The sequence below is a fragment of the Bacillus rossius genome, chromosome 15 (assembly GCF_032445375.1).
Source record: "Bacillus rossius redtenbacheri isolate Brsri chromosome 15, Brsri_v3, whole genome shotgun sequence".
In the NCBI taxonomy this organism is placed as follows: Eukaryota; Metazoa; Arthropoda; class Insecta; order Phasmatodea; family Bacillidae; genus Bacillus; species Bacillus rossius.
In genome coordinates, this window is record NC_086342.1 from 10,742,846 (window position 1) to 10,766,119 (window position 23,274).

At 39.2% G+C, this 23,274-nt stretch overlaps 1 protein-coding gene across 1 annotated transcript in view; it reads left to right on the forward strand.

Moving 5' to 3' along the window:
- Window positions 1-1,485: 1,485 nt before the first annotated feature.
- Window positions 1,486-23,274, forward strand: part of LOC134539632 (KH domain-containing, RNA-binding, signal transduction-associated protein 1-like) — a 144,206-nt gene continuing 122,417 nt past the window's right edge. The window contains exon 1 of the mRNA XM_063381818.1: window positions 1,486-1,693. Within this exon, the coding sequence (XP_063237888.1) occupies window positions 1,486-1,693 (208 nt within the window). The remainder of the gene's footprint in view (window positions 1,694-23,274) is intronic.

Below are 23,274 nucleotides of genomic sequence, written 5' to 3' on the forward strand. Positions count from 1 at the left end.
TTATACTGATATATATACATACATTCATGGGTATCCTATTACCTTAAATATCTGTGCATAACAGTGAAATACAAAACCCTACCTTCAAACTAGCCTTCTTGTTGCTTACCATCAAGTCACTATTTATAAATTTATTCATCCTCTGATTGCGTTTGATGGAGCGAGGTAGCTCAGTGATACAACACTAGACATGAATTGCAGAGGACCTGAATTCGGATTATCGATCCGACCATCCCAACTTCAACATTCATTATGGAACATCTCCAAGAAAATGCTGGAATAGTTTCTGACACGTCGGAACGAAACCTTCCCTCTAGTTTCCTCGCAATGTGATGAGTCCATCCATCTCTAATGAGCTCGCATTTAAGGAGCCCGCCTAGTCTGGTGTGCATTAGTGTTAGTGAGGCGGGATGATAAGTGCGACATTCGCTTGCGATTCCGTAGCGCGGTATCTCTTCCTGAAATGATGCGCAGCCATCTCGTCGTGCAAAGGGCAAATAAATTGAATTATTCTTAATACTCTCGTTTTAGCGATTTTCACTCTACTAGAAATACAATTAAAAAACGAAATAACTCGTCTGCCGTCAGCGTATTCTTAAATTTTTTATCGTAAATAGACACCAATTGGATTTCTGGAACAATTTTTAAATTTTATTGTTTTATCTGAAGCTCTAGACACTGTATGTGTGTCAATGTAGGCGATGCCAGTAATCACTGAAAATATATCTTTATTCACTAATGTCCATTTCTCCAGTGGCATCTAAAAATTGATAATTGGGTTTAAGGACAAACTGCTTGTCGTTCCCAGCGCAAAGAAAGATACAGCGCTGTAGCTTCGCTTCACTAATATCCTCTCTCTTCCTCTCCTGCACACTCCTGATCATTGCACAGTGGTAAAATGCCAGACTCACATTTGGGCTGGCCCCAGTTTGAATTTGGTCCATTCATACAGACAGAGGTTTTCAACTGTATTTTCCGAAATCACTCCATGCAAGAGTTTGGATGCTTTATTTCCATTTTTTTTCCGATTTCCGTCCATATTTTTTATGATCTGATCCGTGTGTGTTAGTCTCGTATGCTCGTTGAAGAGAAATGTATGTTGTTGCATGTATTCTTTTTTTTATTTGTTTTCCAAAAGCTCCCGCTTTTCTGTGTCATCTTGTATTTGTTCCAAAAAAAATATTAGCGTTCCACTTTTCTTCACGATTATGACGAGTCATCGCCTTGACGTACCCTGCCGACTGTAAACAAGTCTCACATCAGAAACTGACCAAGAGAGAGAGAGAGAGAAAAGTAAAGAGAGACAAAGTAAATTTAAAGTTAATCATAGGTTCATTCGTTGGATCCATGTTTTTTTTTCAAGTAGTTATATTATTTCCACAACATTTTGGCCCTTTTGCCCTTTATTACAGAAGCTCCGTTTTATTGAAAGAAATGTCATGTATTTAGTTTTTAGCTTATGATGCCACGTCGCTAGTTTGACAAATGCTGTCCCGCACGCAGGCTCCTCCGCCGGTCCCCCAGATGAGCGACGAGGACGACGGCGGGGGCCGTGGGGCGGCGCCCGGGGACAGGGTCGCCGGAGCCACCGCCCTGTACGCCCAGCAGCTCCTGGCCGAGAAGAGGCGGCTCGAGGACAAGTTCTCCGGCGGCGGCGCAGAGCTGCTGCTCACCAAGAAGCTGCTGTTAGCTGGTGAGTGCCTCCCTCCCTGCCCGCCTCCCGCCGTGCCGTCCAAACACCAACCAGACCTGCGAGGGGTCACGTTGAGACACCGGTCGTGTAAATGTCACTCGCAACTTCACAAGTCATGACATTCCGTGCTGAGTGCCTTCCTGCACACGTACCAACCTCACACCTGCAGTATTATTACAAGGCACTCCCTGTGAGTTCTCTCTGGAACTACTCCCCAGGACCTCAAACACCAGTCGTGTACTTGTCACCGGTAACTTTACAAGTCGTGACGGAACTACGAGACATTCCGTGGTGATTGCCTTCCTGCATGCACCAACCTCACACCTGCAGTTTTATTAAAAGGTACTCCACAGTCATTTCTCTGGAACAACTCCTATATCGTGACTCCCCAGGACCTCAAACACCAGTCGTGTACTTGTCACCGGTAACTTTACAAGTCGTGACGGAACTACGAGACATTCCGTGGTTATTGCCTTCCTGCATGCACCAACCTCACACCTGCAGTTTTATTAAAAGGTACTCCACAGTCATTTCTCTGGAACAACTCCTATATCGTGACTCCCCAGGACCTCAAACACCAGTCGTGTACTTGTCACCGGTAACTTTACAAGTCGTGACGGAACTACGAGACATTCCGTGGTTATTGCCTTCCTGCATGCACCAACCTCACACCTGCAGTTTTATTAAAAGGTACTCCACAGTCATTTCTCTGGAACAACTCCTATATCGTGACTCACCAGGACCTCAAACACCAGTCGTGTACTTGTCACCGGTAACTTTACAAGTCGTGACGGAACTACGAGACATTCCGTGGTTATTGCCTTCCTGCATGCACCAACCTCACACCTGCAGTTTTATTAAAAGGTACTCCACAGTCATTTCTCTGGAACAACTCCTATATCGTGACTCCCCAGGACCTCAAACACCAGTCGTGTACTTGTCACCGGTAACTTTACAAGTCGTGACGGAACTACGAGACATTCCGTGGTTATTGCCTTCCTGCATGCACCAACCTCACACCTGCAGTTTTATTAAAAGGTACTCCACAGTCATTTCTCTGGAACAACTCCTATATCGTGACTCCCCAGGACCTCAAACACCAGTCGTGTACTTGTCACCGGTAACTTTACAAGTCGTGACGGAACTACGAGACATTCCGTGGTTATTGCCTTCCTGCATGCACCAACCTCACACCTGCAGTTTTATTAAAAGGTACTCCACAGTCATTTCTCTGGAACAACTCCTATATCGTGACTCCCCAGGACCTCAAACACCAGTGTGTACTTGTCACCGGTAACTTTACAAGTCGTGACGGAACTACGAGACATTCCGTGGTTATTGCCTTCCTGCATGCACCAACCTCACACCTGCAGTTTTATTAAAAGGTACTCCACAGTCATTTCTCTGGAACAACTCCTATATCGTGACTCCCCAGGACCTCAAACACCAGTGTGTACTTGTCACCTGTACCTTCACAAGTCATGACGAAACTACGAGACATTCCGTGGTGATTGCCTACCTGCATGCACCAACCTTACACCTGCAGTGATATTACAAGGTACTCCACAGTGATTTCTCTGGAACACCTCCTATATCGTGACTCCCCAGGACCTCAAACACCAGTCGTGTACTTGTCACTGGTAACTTCACAAGTTATGACGGAACTACGAGAATTTTCCGTCGTGATTGCCTTCCTGCATGCACCAACCTTACACTTGCAGTGTTATTTCAAGGTACTCCACAGTGATTTCTCTGGAACAACTCCTATATCGTGACTCCCCAGGACCTCAAACACCAGTCGTGTACTTGTCACCTGTACCTTCACAAGTCATGACGAAACTACGAGACATTCCGTGGTGATTGCCTTCCTGCATGCACCAACCTTACACCTGCAGTGATATTACAAGGTACTCCACAGTCATTTCTCTGGAACACCTCCTATATCGTGACTCCCCAGGACTTCAAACACCAGTCGTATACTTGTCACCGGTAACTTTACAAGTAATGATGGAACTACGAGACATTCCGTGCTGAGTGCCTTCCTGCATGTACCAACCTTAAACTTGCAATATTATTACAATGTACTTCCTGTGAGTTCTCTGGAACAACTCCTATATCGTGACTACCCCAGGACCTCAAACATCATAAGTGTGTTCATGTAATCCGCAACTGTATAGAAGTATTCCAAATCATGGTGGGAAGCTCAAGACACTTGACATTGAATGCCTTCCTGTATCTACCAAACCTTATTTCACTGTAGTATTATTAGGTTCTCCCAAGTTCTCCGGTTAAAAACACCTTCCTTGTGACTTTTCAGGACCTCAAAACACCATATGTGTTCATGTAGTCCATATCTTTACAGTTACATTGCAAGATATTTTGGGTCATTAGAGACACTAGCCAGTGAGTTACTTTCTTCCTCCCTTCATCAACATTATCTTTGCAGAATTACTTCCGCCAACGAGTTGCTCGGAAAAAAATACTACCTTGTGAATCTGTGAATTCCTCCGATCGTAAACACCAGCTATGATAATATGAACCCATAACTGTTAAAATCCAGTTGCAAGTAAGTAAGAGAAATTTGCCGGTCTGCTCCTTTTCTATATTCCAACACTGATACCACCAAAACTTACCAGAAGTTCTGATGATTTGGAACAGATTAATGTTTGATTAGGTCTCTAAACAAATGTATATCAATGCTCATTCCTAATGATTTCCTATGACTTTACCGTCGAGTAATGTATGTCGTATATCTGGTAAGAATTAAGAGTCATAGAATATCAATGAGATTTTCAGGTCTTTTTCCATAACTCTGAAACATTATCAATTTCTCGGCTTGTGAAAATTAACTAGTGAAGCAAGGCTCTAGTAGCAACATAATAGTTGTGGTTATGAATGTTTTTCGTACTATCTTTTTGGGAGTGTGGGAGACCGTTTCTGTAAGAGAATAACCATTGTACACCTCGAAAGTATTTCTCAGCAATAAGTACTTCCATCTTAGTCCACTAATTGCCGGGCTTTCCTCCGCTGCGCTCTACCAGACGCAGTTCTGTTAAACTGGTGATGAGAAACACGTGTTCTGCAAGAAAGAAAGTTTCATGGTAAAAGCCTTACTGCTGCACTAAGTAGTACTAACTTAACCCTCCAATTTTTGTGACACTCACGGCGATATCTACCATACTATTTCCAGTTACGTTACAGTTATTTCGAGACCTGAGAGTTCCTGAAAACCATACAGAAAGTAATAAATTTATACTGATTTCCTTCACCCTTGGTCAATGTGTACCTTCAAATTTACCAAATATGTAAGTTAGCAAATGTAGGTATATGTGAAAGTTGCTTAGAATTATAATAATTCACTGGTGACTAATTCTTTCTCATTATTCAATCACTCATGTTACTTATAGCTCTTCAAGAAACACAACTAAATGTAGCAGCAAGTAAAATACTTATTTACGATAGAATAATGGAATTTCAAAAAAAAAAAAATTATATTCACTATTGAGTATGTTTTTATTCAAACACCAATTATGACCCTCATAATTACAGCTTTGCAAAAATATTCAAGTTCTGCTGTAAAGTTAGAGCTAGCTGATGTGAGAGTTCTCTAATGCCCAGTAGTAAACATAACGATTTGATACCGACGCTGCCAATTGCACAGAACAGAATTTCGTAATTTTTTTTATAGTAGGATTGTATTAAAAAAAACTGCTGAAATCGGCAGTACACTAAAAATTGTTACACAATGGATTTGTATATTTTTTTCTTGGATTACATAATTTTTAAAACTTCTACAACAAAAAAATAAAACTGTATGTTCTACACCTGTACGTATAATTTTATTTGGTTTGACATTTTTTGTCTGTCTTTACGTAATAACTTTTTTATTTACAAAAATCTCGTCTCGAACATACAGAGACTTCATGTCACATTAGTGCGTCGTGGCTCAGTGGTTGGGAAATCGTGGTGTGTACAGCAAAGATTCACCACATTTTCTTGATAAAAAAATAGGCTTTTTCAACCAGTGTTCTAAAAAAAACTCTCAATGTAACACATATACATTCAGGATGAAATACATAGCCTGTGTGAAGAGAAAACGAAATAGACAATCTCTTAGCGCATTGTCATCATTCGCCGCTAGCTTATTAAACTCTAGGATGTACGCTGCTTCGACTTGACTCGATGAGGCATACATATATTCAATAAAAATTTTTTTACAGACGTTTAAATAAAAACTAAATTGCGTGCTAGTGGTCTAGTGCGATGACTGCCAGCAGGCAGACAGCCGAGAGTAGGTACTTGTCCTTCAGAAGATTCCCTCGAATTTCGCGCATCAGCAATGGCTAGAGACCGGAAAAATTCGCGGATTCATTTCGTGATAGTCTAGAATCCAAAAACTTTTGCCCTTTTGCTGCATCAGTGATTGGGCCATAACATTGAATATATTAAATGGCCATAGTTTATCTGAATGATACTCGGCCAATGAAAAACCTTTAACAAAAGAAGTATCGAATCACTAGCGTCCCAGTTAACAGGTGTTCACGAGTCAGTAGCCAATGAACAAATGTAATTTTTTTCCGCGTGCGTAGAGGATCATGCAGTATATCCTACAGGTCATTGAAATCGCGAATTTTTCCGGTCTCTAGCAATGACCTCGGAAAACTCCTTCCTAGCTTCTAGTCATCGCGCCGTGCGTACACACGGAGGAAGGCTGGTCGAAGACGCTGCTTTCATAAACCATCCAAAGTTAATTTCCCTCTCGCCCTTCACTTCGAACTATCCCCTCCCCCCTCCGTTACCCTCCAGGCTCAGTGGCCAAGTTCTCAAGCGAGCTCATCACCCGCGTCGCTTCTCCAGGGAGCTAATTCATCACCCCCGAGTGTCTCCGCTCCGGGCAACTTGACCGAACTCGTCCCGGGATATTCGGCTAATTGGTTCTGAACATTTATGAGCCGCCCCCTAAACCAGGCAGGGGTCGGGTGTCAATAGGATCAGGGAACGAGTTAGTAGGCTCACCCTACCCTCCCCTCACCAAACTACCTCCCATGATTCTGACCTTCCACCCCTCCCCTTCCTTCTCCTCTTTCTCAACACTTCCCTATCCACCCGGGAATTACCGATTCAAGTTTAATGAAGCGAACGACAGGCTCCAACTCTCCCCCCCCCCTTCCCCCTTTCTGGTTGGAACACCTGACCACACGTCGGTGTGTGCCTTTGTCGAGCGAAACAAAAAGAGAAACTTCTACATTGTTCTCTTTCTCTCTCTAATCGCACTGAAATAAATACCTTTTTTTTTTCTGACCCGGTAAAATACTCGCGAGGTAACTTGGGCAGTTTATCAACGAAATATAATTAGTTTTTGTGAGAGAATATTTTATTCCATATAAAAAAAATTCTTAGTCGAAAGAAATAGACTCTTTTTTTTGTTGCAAGCCTCATTTTCACCGAGAAAAAAAAATGTTGAGAAATAAAATAAATTTTTCTTTCATAAACCTGTCGGTTTTCTGTTAGCAACTATTTCATCAAATATCTTGGGGGAACTGGGAAAAGATATTTGTAGCTAACATAAAGAGATAGAGGCATGTCTCTGAACATCATATTTCAGAAACTGGACCTATTAGACACAGATTTAACCGGTGGACTTAAAGATTTAGAATTTGGAAGAAATATTCCTTGACTATCTTGGAGGTGCAATATAGAAATTCCATTTCTAATGGGGTGAACATGGATAGTAAAATTTGTTTGAAGTAAAATACTACTCACTGACTCACTCATCACGAATACACTTGAACTATAAGACCTACCGACTTGAAATTTGGCACATTTATTTTGCTATGAAGACATTCGTTAAGAAAGTATTTCTAGCATTCGGTCACTAAAAATAACAATACATTCTTTTAAATTCTGCGCTGTGCCCAAACATAGTCAAAATGTTTTAATATTAAATGATACGAAATTAATTGTTGTCAAAACGGGTTCGAACCAAGATGGCGTATTTCAGTCATGTCTCCTTGGAAGTAAAAACTGGATACTATTAGACGGTGCTCCAGATGAAGTACAACAGGAAATGGTACTTCCAAAATTCTCATTTCTAATTTTCCTTTTAAAAAAATGCGATGTTCAAGGCACTTTATGAAGTTGTGTGTAAACCTGTGCATCCGGCAACAGAGCACACAGATACAAGAACGGCACTAATGGCTGAAAATCGTGCATTGGAAAGAAAGAAAGAGAGAGAGTTGAATTGCATACTGCAAACTAATGATGAGACGTGCTATAAGTAGAGACCGGAATAATTCGCGATTTCAAATACCTAAATGATAGACTCCATGATCCTCTATGCACTCGTGCAAATTACATCTACTGATTGGTTACCGACTCGTAACACCTGTTGACTGGAATGATCGTGACTCGCTAATTCTTCTGTTAAAGATTTTTCATTGGCCCAGAGTCCTTCAGATAAACTGTGGCCTAATCACTGAAGCAAAATAATGTCAAAAGTATTTGGACTCTATCCTATCGCGAGATGAATCCGCGAATTTTACAGGTCTCTAGCTGTAAGCCGCGCGCATTCACTCCACGTACCGCCTTCCTTGCTGCTACAGTGCGGTGGATCGCTCCGTGGCTAAAATGTCCCGATGTCTCCACATCTTCCCACCTTACAACTACCCTCTGTCGTCACTCACACACGAAAGAAGAGACGCACACAAGGCGCTGACCCAAATCGGCACTGAGGATGAGTCGCTACCCGCGCGAAGTTGGTCAATTCCAAGGTGGCCCTGGCTGCGACAGTAGGACAAACCGTGGAAGCGGGGGGCAGGGGGAGATACCATGGAGGATGTGTGTCGTAACGTTTTCGTCGAACGCATCAGTCGGCACGAAAGTCCGAGCCACAGGTTGCTGGGAATTGAAGGGAGGGGAGAGAAGCAGAGAGAGAGAGAGAGAGAGATGGAAAGAGAGACGGAGAGAGATAGAGAGAACACACTCACGCTATACGCAGGGATTGCAGCCACGGAATTTTCGCGCATTCATTAATTCGCAAGATGAAATGCAAAAAACTTTCACACTGTGTCCGTGATTGGGCCACAAGTTATTTGGACACGCCCCTTCTACGACAGTGAGCCAACGTGATGCCCAGCCAGGAGAGAAGTGAGCTAACCATGTAGTGCCAATTGACAAGGATAAAAATGTTCTCGGTTAAGGAATCAATCGTGGGGAAAGCAAACATGGGTTGAGCACACTTAAGACTTTGAATTCTACCCTGACGTCAGGCGTACCCGCGAAATTTCCGGATCTCTATGTAGTGCCATGCATATTTCGCGAAAAGGTTTTCCAGACCAGCTGTGTGTTAAAACCTTGTAGAAGTGTCTGTGTTTCGTGGGTGGGATGGGTGTATTTCAGCTTCATGTCTGTCTACACAACAATCATAACTAAGGACTGGAAAAAATTTCGCGGTTTCTGTGACCTCTATGAGAGACTACACAACGCTATATGTACCTACTCGGGCAAATAAAAGCTTCTCATTGGCTACTGACTCGTGACACCTGTTAACTGGAGTGCTTATGATTCGATACATTTTTTTTTGTTGAGGGTTTTTTCATTGACTTCAGTTGAACTGTGGCCCAATCACTGAAGCAGAAAAAAAAGGTAAACGTGTTTGGATTCCAGCGTATCGCAAAATGAATCAGCGATTTTTTTCCCGGTTTCTAATCATAACCATGCAGTGGGGAAGTAAAAGTTTCCGCAAAAAAAAAAAAAAAAAAAAAAACAAGCTCGAAAAATTTCGCGATTTGATGAAATTCAAATATTTATACCCGTGTGATGATTCTGCTATTGTATAATAAATATTCTCAGAATTCTGCAAGAAATGGAAAAACCCCTCAACCAATGCTGAATCGAATCATGGGATACTATGTTGGGGAAGTCTCACAAGACAGCAGACAAATATATTGTGACATGTGTAACCGCAATTAATATATATCTAATTACTTTCATGTTTGTTTCGACATATATATCTAAGTTATAGCTTTATAAGTCCCAATATTTTATCTACACAGTTCATATTCATATGAAGTTGTTATAAGTTTTCACTTATTCAGTAACGCAAAATTTATAACAATAAATAAATATACCCGAAAATGTTTTTTGCAGTCCACAGTCAAAATCCTATTATAAACATTTTGGGGACAAAACAATAGGTTAAGGTAACAAATGGTTATAAGGGTGAAATATTCTCTGTTAAAAGTCATTGCTATTGGCTACTTTATTAAATGAGTTCAGGTTATTTAATTTTGGTGTCAATATTCTCAAAATTCAGATACCACGGATTCTACATTATAATTATCAAAGGGTTTATAGCTACTGAAAGTAACAAAAATGAGCATACCATAACTAAACAGACATTGTGTACATCTTGTGCATACATACACATATTTATTTTGGCAAGAATTGAATTAGTCCAAGATTAAGTTTGTTTTCACCAGAAGTACTGCGTATATTGCCATTTCTCGCGGAATAAACATTAAATCATTGTACTGCATTCGTACAAGTTATGTTTTAACATCAACAAAACATATCTACAGGGGTATAGTCTGTGCCGTGGAACTTCTCTCAAATTTGTTGGTTTTGAAAAAGTAATACCAGTGGTGGTTTAACTATTTGCCAAATGTCAGTTTATGTCATATGAAGTTGTTCACAAACGCTGTTGACAGAACCGCAATGGCAGAAGGACCCTTAGTTCACTGGTAAAATTTTCTAGAACAATCAAATTTGAAACAAGTTACAAAATACAGGCTACGTACACCGTAAATTTTTTGTACCTACATGGAACAAAAATGTTTATGTAAAATTACAGATATTTTAAAATATGTGCATTTACACGAAAACATCTGTATGACTTCAAAATATTGTTCGCAGTAATATTTATGTTTTGTGTTGTCTCAGTAGCTCCAATAGTTAATGTTATTTGTAATTAACTTTCCAGTATAAACTGCTCACATTAATAAGCACGATACAACAAAGTAAAGTCAAATTATTGAATATTATACCGTCGTTTCCATGGTTAAAAAAATATGTCTGAATTAAACACAAATTAAAATATAAAATGATGTCCCAATTTTTGTAAGACATACTAAGTATTATCTCGAAAAACGTATTTCGTATATGGAAAAATAAACACAGCCATGTGTTGTAAAAACGTAGTAGGTATTACGAACTACGTCTTGGCAACTGGTTTCCAAAGAAATCTTTTGTAAAACTACAGACCAATTTTTTTTTTCCTGTGTATCTCCGAAAACAGATATTGGGGGAAAAAAATATCACCAAGCAGGTTTTTTTTTCTACCAACACTTCGGTAAATAGAAGTTGGATCATCCATCCTCATTTACGTTTCCCGTAGTAGTCCGAAATCATACCCTAGTGAACGTAGGGACGGACAATCACTAATGATCTAGTCCAAGAGGAATAAACAAAAAAAAAGCGCCTAAATAAGCACAGTCGATACGTGGGTAGTAACGAAGCGGAATTCCCTAGAGTCTGAGCTTCTCCACGTAGAAAGGAAATAAAGGGGTTGCAACCCTTCCAACACGGTCGCTATTCATCTCTGGGAAAGACGCCCTCGGGTGCTAATTAGACGTACGGCTGAGAGCTTCAACCCCAGCTATGCCTTAGGCGAACAAGTACTTCTATGTATATATGTACATAATCTGTATGTTTGTTGGTGTACCGCATCGACCGCTAGATATTTCACTCCAAGACAGCATCAACCATGTATAAGAGACCCGGAAATTTCGCAGATTCGCCTGGCTTCAGTGGGTGTGCTCAACCCATGTTTGCTATTCCCATGACTGATTCCTAGAGACCTGTAAAATTCGCGATTTCAAATCCCTGAAGGATAGACTCCATGATCCTCTACGCACTCGTGCAAATTACATCTGCTGATTGGTTACCAACTCGTAACACCTGTTGACTGGAATGATCGTGATTCGCTAATTCTCCTGTTAAAGATTTTTCATTGGCCCAGAGTCCTTCAGATAAACTGTGGCCCAATCACTGAAGCAAAATAATGTCAAAAGTATTTGGACTCTATCCTATCGCGAAATGAATCCACGCATTTTACAGGTCTCCACAGTGATTCCTTACCAAGATCACTTTTATCCTTGTTAATTGGCACTATCTGATTCGCGTATTTCTCTCCTGGCTGGGCATCGTAGAGGGGTGTGTCCTAATAACAGCGGTCCAATCACGAACACAGTGATAGAGTGTGAAAGGTTTGCATTCTGACTTGCGACTTAAAAGAATGCGCGAAGTTTCCGTGTCTCTAACCTTAGAATTCGACTGGTATGTAACGAAAATGTCTAAAAATGAGATTTTGAAAGTTGACTATGCTGAAAATTAAAACGAATAAGATCTCTGTACAAAAACTTGGCGTAAATATTAATAAAATGATCCCGGTAAAAAATTGCTCGATTTTGAACTTTGTAGATAAAGTATGAAAGAAAAAAAAATCAATTCTCATGTCGAGACGTTCATAACGCTAATAAGGATTTATACGTAAAAATAATAACGTGGCCACCACGCGCGTTAAAAGTGAAAATTTACACTTAAATACTTCAAATGAATAATAAAACAAAATAATCTGTGATTTCCTTTGACACCCGAAACTGAACAATAAAGCACACAAGGACTATTTACGGGTTCTCTTCATGGTAGGCTAAAATTAAATTAATTATATATTTTTTGTGCTGAGTTTACTACTGTGGGCCAGATGAAGGTATCGAATCAGATAGTATCCCGTGAAGACGTCTCTCAAGTCAGTAGCCAATGAACGGGCCACGTTATCCCGTGTGTTCTGAGGACTGTGGAGTCTATCCTGGAGGTAATTTAAAACGCGAATATATTTCCAGCACCTAGTGATTAGTACGGTTAAGCAGGCACTTTATAACGTTAACCCAATCAAATCATGAAAAGCGACTAAGTCTGTTATAGTACATGCCATACAGCAGTTGAAAGAACGTCTGGAATGTTCCGCGAAACCATAAAAAATATTCACAAATCCCCTCCCCTAATTATTGGCGTCTATCTACCCACCCTCTCTCTATCACTCTCTCTCTCTCTCTCTGGGCCGCAATGTCATTTCCCCTCCCCATAAGCCGTTAGTTCCGCAGGTCGCCGGTCGGAGGCGACAGACTGGCGCTGCGGTCGCCGGTACCAGCAAACCGCCCGGCACAAACAACTGAACCGCGCCAGCTGACGGCACTGGTCGCCGACAAGATGGCGCCTGCTGACAAAATGGCGGCCCGGGGGCTTGTGGTGACACGTGACAGTCGCACGCCGCGCTCCCTTTCCGACGCAAACTCATCGGTAGAGGCAAGCATTTTTCGCGAAATAATCCGAACGTTTATTGGATTGCAACAAGGTATACCCGCACCAACGGTTTCTTCCTTGTGATTGGCGGCCGTCTGTGAAAGAAATCGTTGCCTTATTTGCACGAGCCACTCAGGACGCTTTGGCTTCCGCACTGGATCAATGTGATTGGTTGTTGCGACTGTCGACATGCACCTGACAGAAACCCGCCCAATCGCGAAACATAGACGATGCTACCGTGTTTTAACTTTCAGCTAGTCTCGGAATCTTTTCGCGAAATATGCATGGCCCTACTCATCGGTTCGTCATGGAGTACCTATCTCATCGTTCCCGTTTGCGCATTAATTGATGAAATCTTTGCAGTACACACAAAAAAATTGTACGCTGAACTGACGTCAAAATCAATGATGCTTTGAGTGCAAGGTTTTTTTTTTCCTTGGGCCCAAAGCACCGTCGAACTTGACATGACTTTAACTCGTGTTTGCCTCATGGGCTGAGTCACGAGTTAGACCTTCGCATGTTGATCAAATACACTAATCGCCTCTGTGCTCTAACGAGGTCTGCAGGGGCACGCGTGGCGTGTCGCGGCGAAATGTTTTCCGATGCCTTCATGCGGCGAAATCATTATTTTACATCAACTCAGTCCAGACGTAAAAAAACAACAACACAAAACATGAAACAAATCACGAACCAAAAAAATTACTTGTCGAAAGTAGGGCAAACACTTTACTGAAATTGGCAGTTTTTTTTGCTATTTGTGAAAATTTTTGTTTTCTCCAGATATAGGCCTATATAAATATATATATATATATATATATATATATATATATATATATATATATATAATGATATGGTGTTTTATTTGTTTCAACATTTTGGATTTATATTTCTACGTCAATTTCTACAAGAGAATTCGTTGTCTAATTTGGTCAGGTTATTCAGGACACTTACCTCCGCAACGGATGACTGTGACTGGTGATCAATAGGGGCGTGCATTTTTTGAGAAAAGATTTCCAGACCAGCTGTGTGTTAAAATTTTCAAGCATTGTATGTGTAAGTTGGTTGGTTGGTTGGGTTTATTTCAAATACATGTCTAAACTAATCAGAGGCATCCAGTGCGGAAGCAATCTCATCCTAATGGGCAGGAAAAATATGGCATAATGTTATAAATTGTTTTTTTTTTTTTTAAATAATGTTATGATAACTTTTAATACAGAGATCAGTCCGTTGATTTGGTTATTTGATACTAGGTAGGCAACAAACATTTTTTTTACTTACAGTAACAAATCTTATAAACATCATCGAAGTGATTAATTTTGAAAGTATTTTATTTTATATTTTTATGTATTTCGTTGCTTATTCACGAACAAAACTCAGCAATTAGCCGGTTCAGGGTCTTCTCGCGTTATTAAAAGTTACAGAAAATTATATAGCAGTTTTAACACTAAACATTCAAGCCATGCTACAGTACACGATTACTAGAGAATTGCAAAATTCGCGGATTCATTCGGTGATAGGCTAGAATTCAAACACATATACCTCTTGGATAATTTTTCTATTGGCTTACTGTTCATCTGGACGGATCTCAACCAAAGAAGGATCGAATCACAGACAAACCAGCTGAGACGACTTACAAGTCGGCAGCCAATGAACTTGCGTTATTTGCCCGAGTGTAAAAGGGTATGTGCAGTCTATCCTGAAGGCCATCGAAACCGCAAATTTCGCAGGTCTCTAACGATTACTATAGAAACTTAATAAATAAAACAGCAATGCAAACCATTCAATGAATAAAATAAATCAGTTCAAATACTTAAAAGGCCGCCAATGGAAAAGAGCCAATCGCCAGTGCGGGCATACATCATTACTAGAGTCCCGGAAATTTCGCGGATTCCTCTGGCCTCAGGATAGAATTCATAGTTATTGGTGTGCTCGACCCATGTTTACTTTCCCATTGGTTGATTTCTAAGCGAGAACATTTTTATCCTTGTTATTTGGCACTACCTGATTCGCTTACTTCTCTCCTAGCTGGACATCGTTGGCTCACGGTCGTAGAGGGGCGTGTCCAGATAACTGCGGTCCAATCATGAACACAGTGCGACAGTGTGGAGGTTTGCATTCTAGCTTGCGACTAAATGAATGCGCGAAAATTCCGTGGCTCTAATCATTACCGTCTACTTTGCGATCGTATAGGCCTATTTGTATATATATATATTTTTTTTTTGCAAAAAATAGACACATCTCTAGATATCCTGCGCACATTGAACGGTGATCGAAAGTTATTTTCTAGTGACTTCTCGTGTCTCGAAGGTCGATCGGAGGAATGGCTGGGAAGAGCCGGTGGACATTGACTCTCGTCCGATGGGGGAAGCCGACAAGTGCCCCGGTCTACTTTGAGGTACGCGTCCAGCTGTGGAAGTTATAAATGGCCGGGAAATTCCTTTTCCTCTCCCGTCAGCGTGGGCGAATATTCGCGCCAGTCTCGCTAATGTCGTGGTCGCGTGTCGCGAGTCTGGGGCAGTCGCCTTATTCGTCACGCACTTCTTTCTCTCTCTTTCTTTCTCTCTCTCTCTCCCTCGCTCTACCTCCGTCGTTCCGTGCGGGGGAGAAGTGCAACTTGAATTGCTTCTTTAAGTAAAGTGCTTCCGAAGTGATTTCATCCATGACGGTCTTTCCTTCTGCCTTGCTTCCGGGCGCGCGACTGTGAATACCGACTCGTAATTACGTTATTAGAATGATTCTCGCAATTGGGGGGAGATCGTTTTTAAATTAGATATTATTTTGGACATAACGGCATTTGCTAGTTCGGCAATGTGTGCCAGTCATACGTAGAGACCTGAAAAAATCGCGGATTCAATTCGCGATATGCTAAAATTCAAAAAGCTGTACCTACACCAATGCTGCTTCTGCCATTGGCTCACAACTCATCTTCAGGACTCTGGGCCAGTAAGAAACACTCAACCAAATCTGTAACGAATCACAGGCTACTACGTTGGGACGTCTCACACGACAGCAGCCAGTGAGTGGGTGACATTTGACCGAGTGTACATAGAGCTGTGGAGTTCATCCTAGCGGTCATTGTACACGCGAATTTTTCCGGTCCCTAGTCATACGGGATAAACCAAAGGACAGAAAAATAAATATTTTTTAAAATTTATTAAGGGTTTGGTTTTTGTGTGCCATCCAAACTCTGGGGGCCATCTACAGAATGACAAAAAAATCAAACAACTCAAAACTACATTAAAACACAAACACACAATTACACAAAAAAAAATGTTAATATAAATAAACATACAATTTAAGATATACATAGAGTGACAATATATGTGACTACACAACACACAGATTACTGTGAGAAAAATTCATAACATTTTTAAATTTTTTTTTCTCTTGTCCATATATATTATATAATTTAATATAATTGTTTAAAAATCATTTACGTTTTCTATTTAATTATATTTATTTCAGCTTTCCAAAATTATGACAAGAATACAATCATTTTATCAATTTTAATGACAAAAACAAAGTGAAATATAATAATTTTCTTTTTATCGTTTGTAACAGTAAGTATTATAGTTGTTAACACACATATTTAATAAGCTAGTCTGTTTACTTATCATATTGAAAGTTTAATTGATTATTGTACTATTATAATATGGGATTCTTAAGATAATCTGCGGTATTAAAACTGAGCAATAAAAAATGATAAAAAAAACAATTAATGTGGAATAGTGCATGCAGAAAAAAAAAGCCAGAATCAGCGGATGTCAAATGTCAAGTGCAAAGACAGCATAGAGAATTCCGTGGAAATTAATTAGTCAAAACAACATCACAGAACAGACGAACAGAGTGGACTGACGACGGTGACACAGTTTCAACAACAACAAAAACAACAACAAAAGAAAATACTGTTAAGCAACAACGGTGGCACCTAGCTATTTCTTTTTTATTTTTAACTTGGCATGCTTGGTACATGCTGGGAGTGTGTAATATGGTAGAGTACACAATGTTAAACCGAAGTTAACGTGAGGCTATAATTATGCTGTGGCGGATGTAGTGGGGGTGAATGATAGGAAATCCATGGAAAGGTTGCATAAATATTTTAAAAAAAAAGATAATCTAGCTGATTAGAAAAGAAAAACACAATTGTCCAGCACTGCTTTGAGGCTCGGACACGAAAGCCATGCTGGTTATTTTATTTTTTTGTGACATTTCTTTTGTTCGAAGTCTAGACATTTACCTACCAAATAGCACCAAACAGCAGTAAAAATGACGCACAAGTGTTTTTTTTATGATGATTACCTACTTAAAATTTTGCACACTGTAAATCACAGTAAATAGTTTGGGGACAAAAAAAAATTCTAGAGCGCCTCTGAAATAAATTTACAGGAATATTCTTTAAATAATATTTAAAATGATTTTATGCACGTTGTCACAGAAAGATAAATCTTTTCATCCGTGCTGCCTTATTTGTGCTGTCCAGATTCACCCGTTAAATTTCACTGCCGGGTTCGTCTGTGCTCCATTCAGTTGTCCAAGGTTGTTGTGTTTTTCCCTGTACTTACTGTTCTTGTTGCATCTGTCTCGTCGTTGTTCAGCCCAATTTTATTTCCGACTAAATTTCTTCCACGGAATTAACCTGTCACTGTCTAGGCATGTACCATTTGACATCATTTGATATTCACTTAAAAAAAATATTGTACGTTTACAAGGAAAGTACTTTTGGAAACTTAGTTGCCAACGATATCACTTGTAAAAAACTTCAAGGCAGAGCTCTCAACTTTTTTTGTTGACATAAATACGTCCTATAAAACGGAATATCAAGTTGAAAGGTGGCGTGTAATACGAATATGATAGATTTCGAGACGTATTAAAACATAAACCAGGCTTAGAAAATTCGAGAAGCGCATTTATAAAAGCAGGGTAAGGGTTTATGCATGCGCTGTTTTTAACAGATTTTTTTTCCCGGTATACTTAAAAGGTCACTACAAGAAATAGGCAAGTTTGTCTAAACATTCGATTCCGAGTGACACGTCTACTTTGAGAGCAGATATTGGACACACGCGTTAATCATTTCTCTTCCTATTTTCCTTCATTGAACTGGAAAAGAATTTGATTAACTTTAAGTTATGCCTGGATATTGTGTTTTAAAAATCTGGTGTGATCACTACTATACAATTTATAGAACATTTTTTTTCTTGTTTATATAACACTGTTCCTTGTCATTGATCAAATATATATTTACTGTCGCATTTTTGAAGGCGTTTGCTGAAAAAAATATTAATTTTCAATTGTTTTATAATATACATGAAGGAAAATTTGTGAATCATCATGGTTATATTTTTTTATTAGTCACACTTTTTCTTAAATATTCGAGAGATTAACTTCATTAAAAATAATTAATCCATACATTTTTATACATTAGAGTTTGTCTTTCAAAACTTAGGCAGATCCAGTTTTAATGTAGCGCAATTTAAATAATGTGCCCTTTTTCACAACGATAAAAACTTATGGAAAGAACTGTACATTTGACCTTTGACTACAAATTAACTAAATAGAGTAAAAAGAGAAATAGGTAAGTTTATTGTTAGGTTACGTTTCCTCATGTAAGAAATACTTGTTTTTGTTTAGTTCCCTTTTTGCATTATTCACGACCTCATTTAGAGGCTAGGGAACTCACCATCAGATTTAATATAGATGGAGAACATGAGTGCACATTATCATCGCTGGAATTCCTCACATTCCGGTATTAACTTTTGCAGTGGCGCGTACTTTCGGTGCCTCATTAAACTAGACCACCAATGAAATAATTCAAAAACCTCTCACTTATTAAGCGTTTTAATGCAGCTAACCATTTAAAACAAAAGGTGTGTAAAATTTTCTTAATCATATTTTACTATCTTGAAAAAGCTGACTTGAAACGAATTTCTTATCAGAATGGTTTGTTTCAGGTAGTTTTTAGTTAAGTTTGAATGCAGTGTACATTTAAAAGATGTATAAAAATTTGCGCGCAATTAAGAGGTGTTAGGTAGGTAATTACATCTTTTTTGTACGGGGTTTCGTTGAAACTCAAGTATTGTAAATTTACTCCTGTGTTATTAAAAGTATGAACGCGCATGTAGGTACTAGCGCCTTAAAAAAAAGCACAATGGACAATATATTATTCAAATTTAAATTACGGATTATTTTTTTTAACTGGACGGAATTTTGAACTACATAACAGCGTGTAGAAAAGCAACGAGCTGTTGAAAATGATCCGGGAATTTTAAAATGTAGACTCACATGCGCACAGCATTTGCTAAAAAGTTTAAAATTAATTTCCTGGAAAAAATCAATTACAACAAATAGCAACATTTTACCAAACGGTTTTCCTCTTCTACACAATGAAAAAAAATATATTTATAATCACGTCGAGTCACATTTCCCTTAGGCGTTGTAGGGAAGTCATAAATTGTATAATAAAAAGATTTTAGTTCTCGTCCAGAAAAAAATGTCCTCGTACGCTTTCCTTGGAAGCAATGTACGCAGGCATATCAGAATTTGGTTTTAAAACCTTAATATCCGTGACAGTTACTTCAATTAAGGGTGAAAAATATACAATTCAGCACCATAAAAAAGTATAAATTGGGAAATGAATAGACACCGGAAAAATTTGCGGGTTCATTTCGTGATACGCTAAAATTCAAATATTTATACCGTTTTGCTGCTTCTGCTATTGGTTCACTGTTAGTATGTAGGACTCTTGGCCAATTAGAGAAAATCAATAAAAAAGTATCCAATCACAAGTTACCCACTTGAGACGCCTCAAAATTCAGCACCCAATGAACAGGCGCCGTTTGTCCAAGTAGGCAGAGGATCATGGAGTCTATCCTGGAGGTCATTGAACTCGCGAATTTTTCCAGTATCTAGAAATGAGGGAGGAAGGGAGAGTAATCCACAGGAACCGTGTACCAGGCAAAAAAAAAAAAAGGGGAAGGGGGCGGGCGGAGGGCTGGTTGAGTTTCAAAATGATTTTTTTTAATGCGTGAGTTTTTCCTGATGGAACCACGTAATTTTTTTTTGTAAGCGGAATAGAAATATTCATGAAAAATTACAGATATTTGTATATTTGTACATTTACATGAAAACAAATGTGTCGCTACAAAATGGTGTTCACGGCAATACTGGGTTCGGATATTTACCCGTGCATTTATGCTTTGTGTTGTCCCAGTACCTCCAATAGTTAAAATTATTTTTGTAAACCCCTTTCCCTGAATAGCTTTCCCGGTATTAAATGCGTACATAAATATGGGGTTTTAAAAAGCTGGGGAGGGAGCACGCGACAAAATTATTTACCCCTCAGGCTTTTGGTTTTCTCCCGACGGTGATAAACTCTAGCTGCCTGTGATAGAATTCAGTTTATATTCTGTGCATTTCGGGGACTGAAAACAAAACTGCAGTACAAGACCTTTAAATAATAATTAAAAAAATGTGAGCAAGTCTTTTAAAACTCGCCTGAGATGTGTAAAATAGGCCTATAACCTCGGTACCGATTAAATTCGTGTGTTCTCATGTTGCAAATACAATTATAAGTTATAATACGAAACTCGGACACTAAATTCAACGTAGAAATCTTTAAAATAATGCCGATAGGGGTATAAATGTACGAAAAGCGTGCTTTAGATTAGATTTCTTGGTATAAATTACGCGTATAGTTTCCGCACTCACCGCCAGAATTTGCGGCGACTATTGTATCATTTGATAAGCAGGCCGAAATTTTAAACTATGTAATGAAACGGCTCCGATAAAAGCGAAAACGACTTAATAAAATATACTGAACCCTTGCTTTGGACCTGATTTTTGACAACGAATTGTATTAAAATGCTGCCTATCTTGTTAAAATTCATTTAACAGTTAATACTGTAAAGTTTTCCTTTGGCTTTGTGAACTTTGGTTTGTGCCATCCACCACAGATGGCAGCACCGTGGTTACACATTTCCGTTCCATGCGACTTCCGTTCTATTCACGAAACAACTCCATCCAAATGCCGTATACCGAGAGTTAAGATGTTCCAAAAAACGAACAAAAGTAGTTTAGGTGTATTATTATTATTATTATTATTATTATTATTATTATTATTATTATTATTTCCTTCGAGAGATAATAAATAGCTTGACACTGATTTTCATCGTTCGGGAATTGAATAGGCCGGAAATTAGTAATTCAGATTGTTATATTTTCGTTTTGTACCATAAAGGTAAAAGTAAAGTTGTGCTGTATTCATTGAAAATTGATGAAGATTCTGTAACCAATTATAATTCCTAAAATTAACCGTGAAAGTAAATTTTCAGGAATTATTTCTCATATAAAAGTAAATACGATCAATAAATATATTAAATAAATGCATTAATGCTGCTTGGTAACTAGTCACTATTTACAAATTTTATGTTTTTGTTCAACAAAACGAAGTCTACCAAACGCTGAGCACATATTTTGGCAGTCACTGGCACAACAGGCCTCTATAAAGACTTACATTCAACCGGGTCAAAAATACTAAATTTAAAAGCATGTTAATGCAGTATTCTTTTTGCACTGTAAAAAAAATACACCTTAAGTTTACGAATAACGCTGTTTACAAATTAACTAGGGATCTTCGTAAATTTAACGTTTCCTTTTTAAATTTTTCAAGTTCGCTTACGTTGAACATGATCCCACAAGGACAATCTTGGCATATTGTCAAAACTTTGATAAACCAGTTATACGCCAGCAAGAAAACACTCATATTTCTTATACGTGTGTGGTTTTCTTTAAAAAAAAAAAAAAAGATCTCTGAAGTCGAAACACGGGGCAGGTTTACAAAAAGATCCAGTTATTTGAAATAAAGAAGAGCTCTTCATATTATCTTTGAAAGATTTGTGCAATGGGAGTGCATGACTTGGTGTAAGCTTTTGGACATATGCCATTGCTTAGCACATGTATGTCTGTAGAAGAAAACTATGTACAAAAAACCCAAAAGACAAAAAACACAAATCAAGCAAAAACATTGCTGTTGTCAACAGGATATAAACACCACATAATATTCCATAACAGGAATATGGTCAACAAACAAAGAAAAACAAAGAAAAATGGACTAACAGAACGGAAAACCCCCCACAAATGATAACAGCACAAAAATATTGTACTTATTGAAACATATTGAAGAGCTCTTCGTTTAATTGAGGCGCACTCTCAGTTGATAATTCCGAAAATCTACTGTAATTATTGTTTCACGACGGAGGCTTCATACAAACGGGTTCTTAAAATACGTTTTGAAATATAAATATAAATCGCCCTTTAAGTGTCTCCAAACAATAAAAATAAACACTTATTGATTTTTTTAAAAAATATTTACAGTCAAAACCACATATATGCGAGTATCAGGAATTCAAATAAAAATCATGAGCAAACACAAGGTTTTGTAGATAATACATTTCGGTAATTGCTAAAAAAATGTGGTCGCTCCAGTTGGGCTAACGAGCATCGAAAAATAAAATAGTTTCGTTTTGGATATGTTGGGATGCCTGTCTGTCAGCTTTGTTCCACCAACCTCACAATAAAAAAAACCCTACTTCATCCCCTCCGCGCATGTATTGAATGTTGTCCTGGAATCCTCGGTGCCAGGAAATAAACGTCATCGGTGTGTTCCATTCCGTTCCAGCCTCCATTCTCCGGGCTGTGTATGCCGCCGATGCGCACGGGGGAAGAATGATTGTTTGTGGGAAGAGACTAACAGCCACGGCAGGACGTGGGTGGAGGGAAGGGTGAGGGGTGAAAGGGGTCGGGCCAGGGGGGGGGGGGGGGGGCAGTACCAGTCGCTCCTATCCCCGAGTGATACCAGTTCTTCGATCAGCCGGGCCTGAACCGTTCGCCCTGCCCGCAAAAGTGGCGTAAGGCCGGGGGCTCGGTTTAAAAACCACGAAACAAACGGGGACGCACCACAACGCCGAAATGCCAAATTGACCACAACGCCGACAGCTAGAAAACTGCTGTGTACCACAACGCCGAATTATCACAACGCCGAAATACACTAACGCCGAAAAATTTCATCGCAGGACTGCCACAAAGGTTAGGTTAGGTTAGACTAGGTTAGGTTAGACTAGGCTAGGATAGGCTAGGTTAAGTTAGGTTAGGTTATATTACGCTAGGTTAGGTTAGGTTAGGTTTGATTGTGGTATTTCGGCGTTAAGGTACATTTAAGAAACACA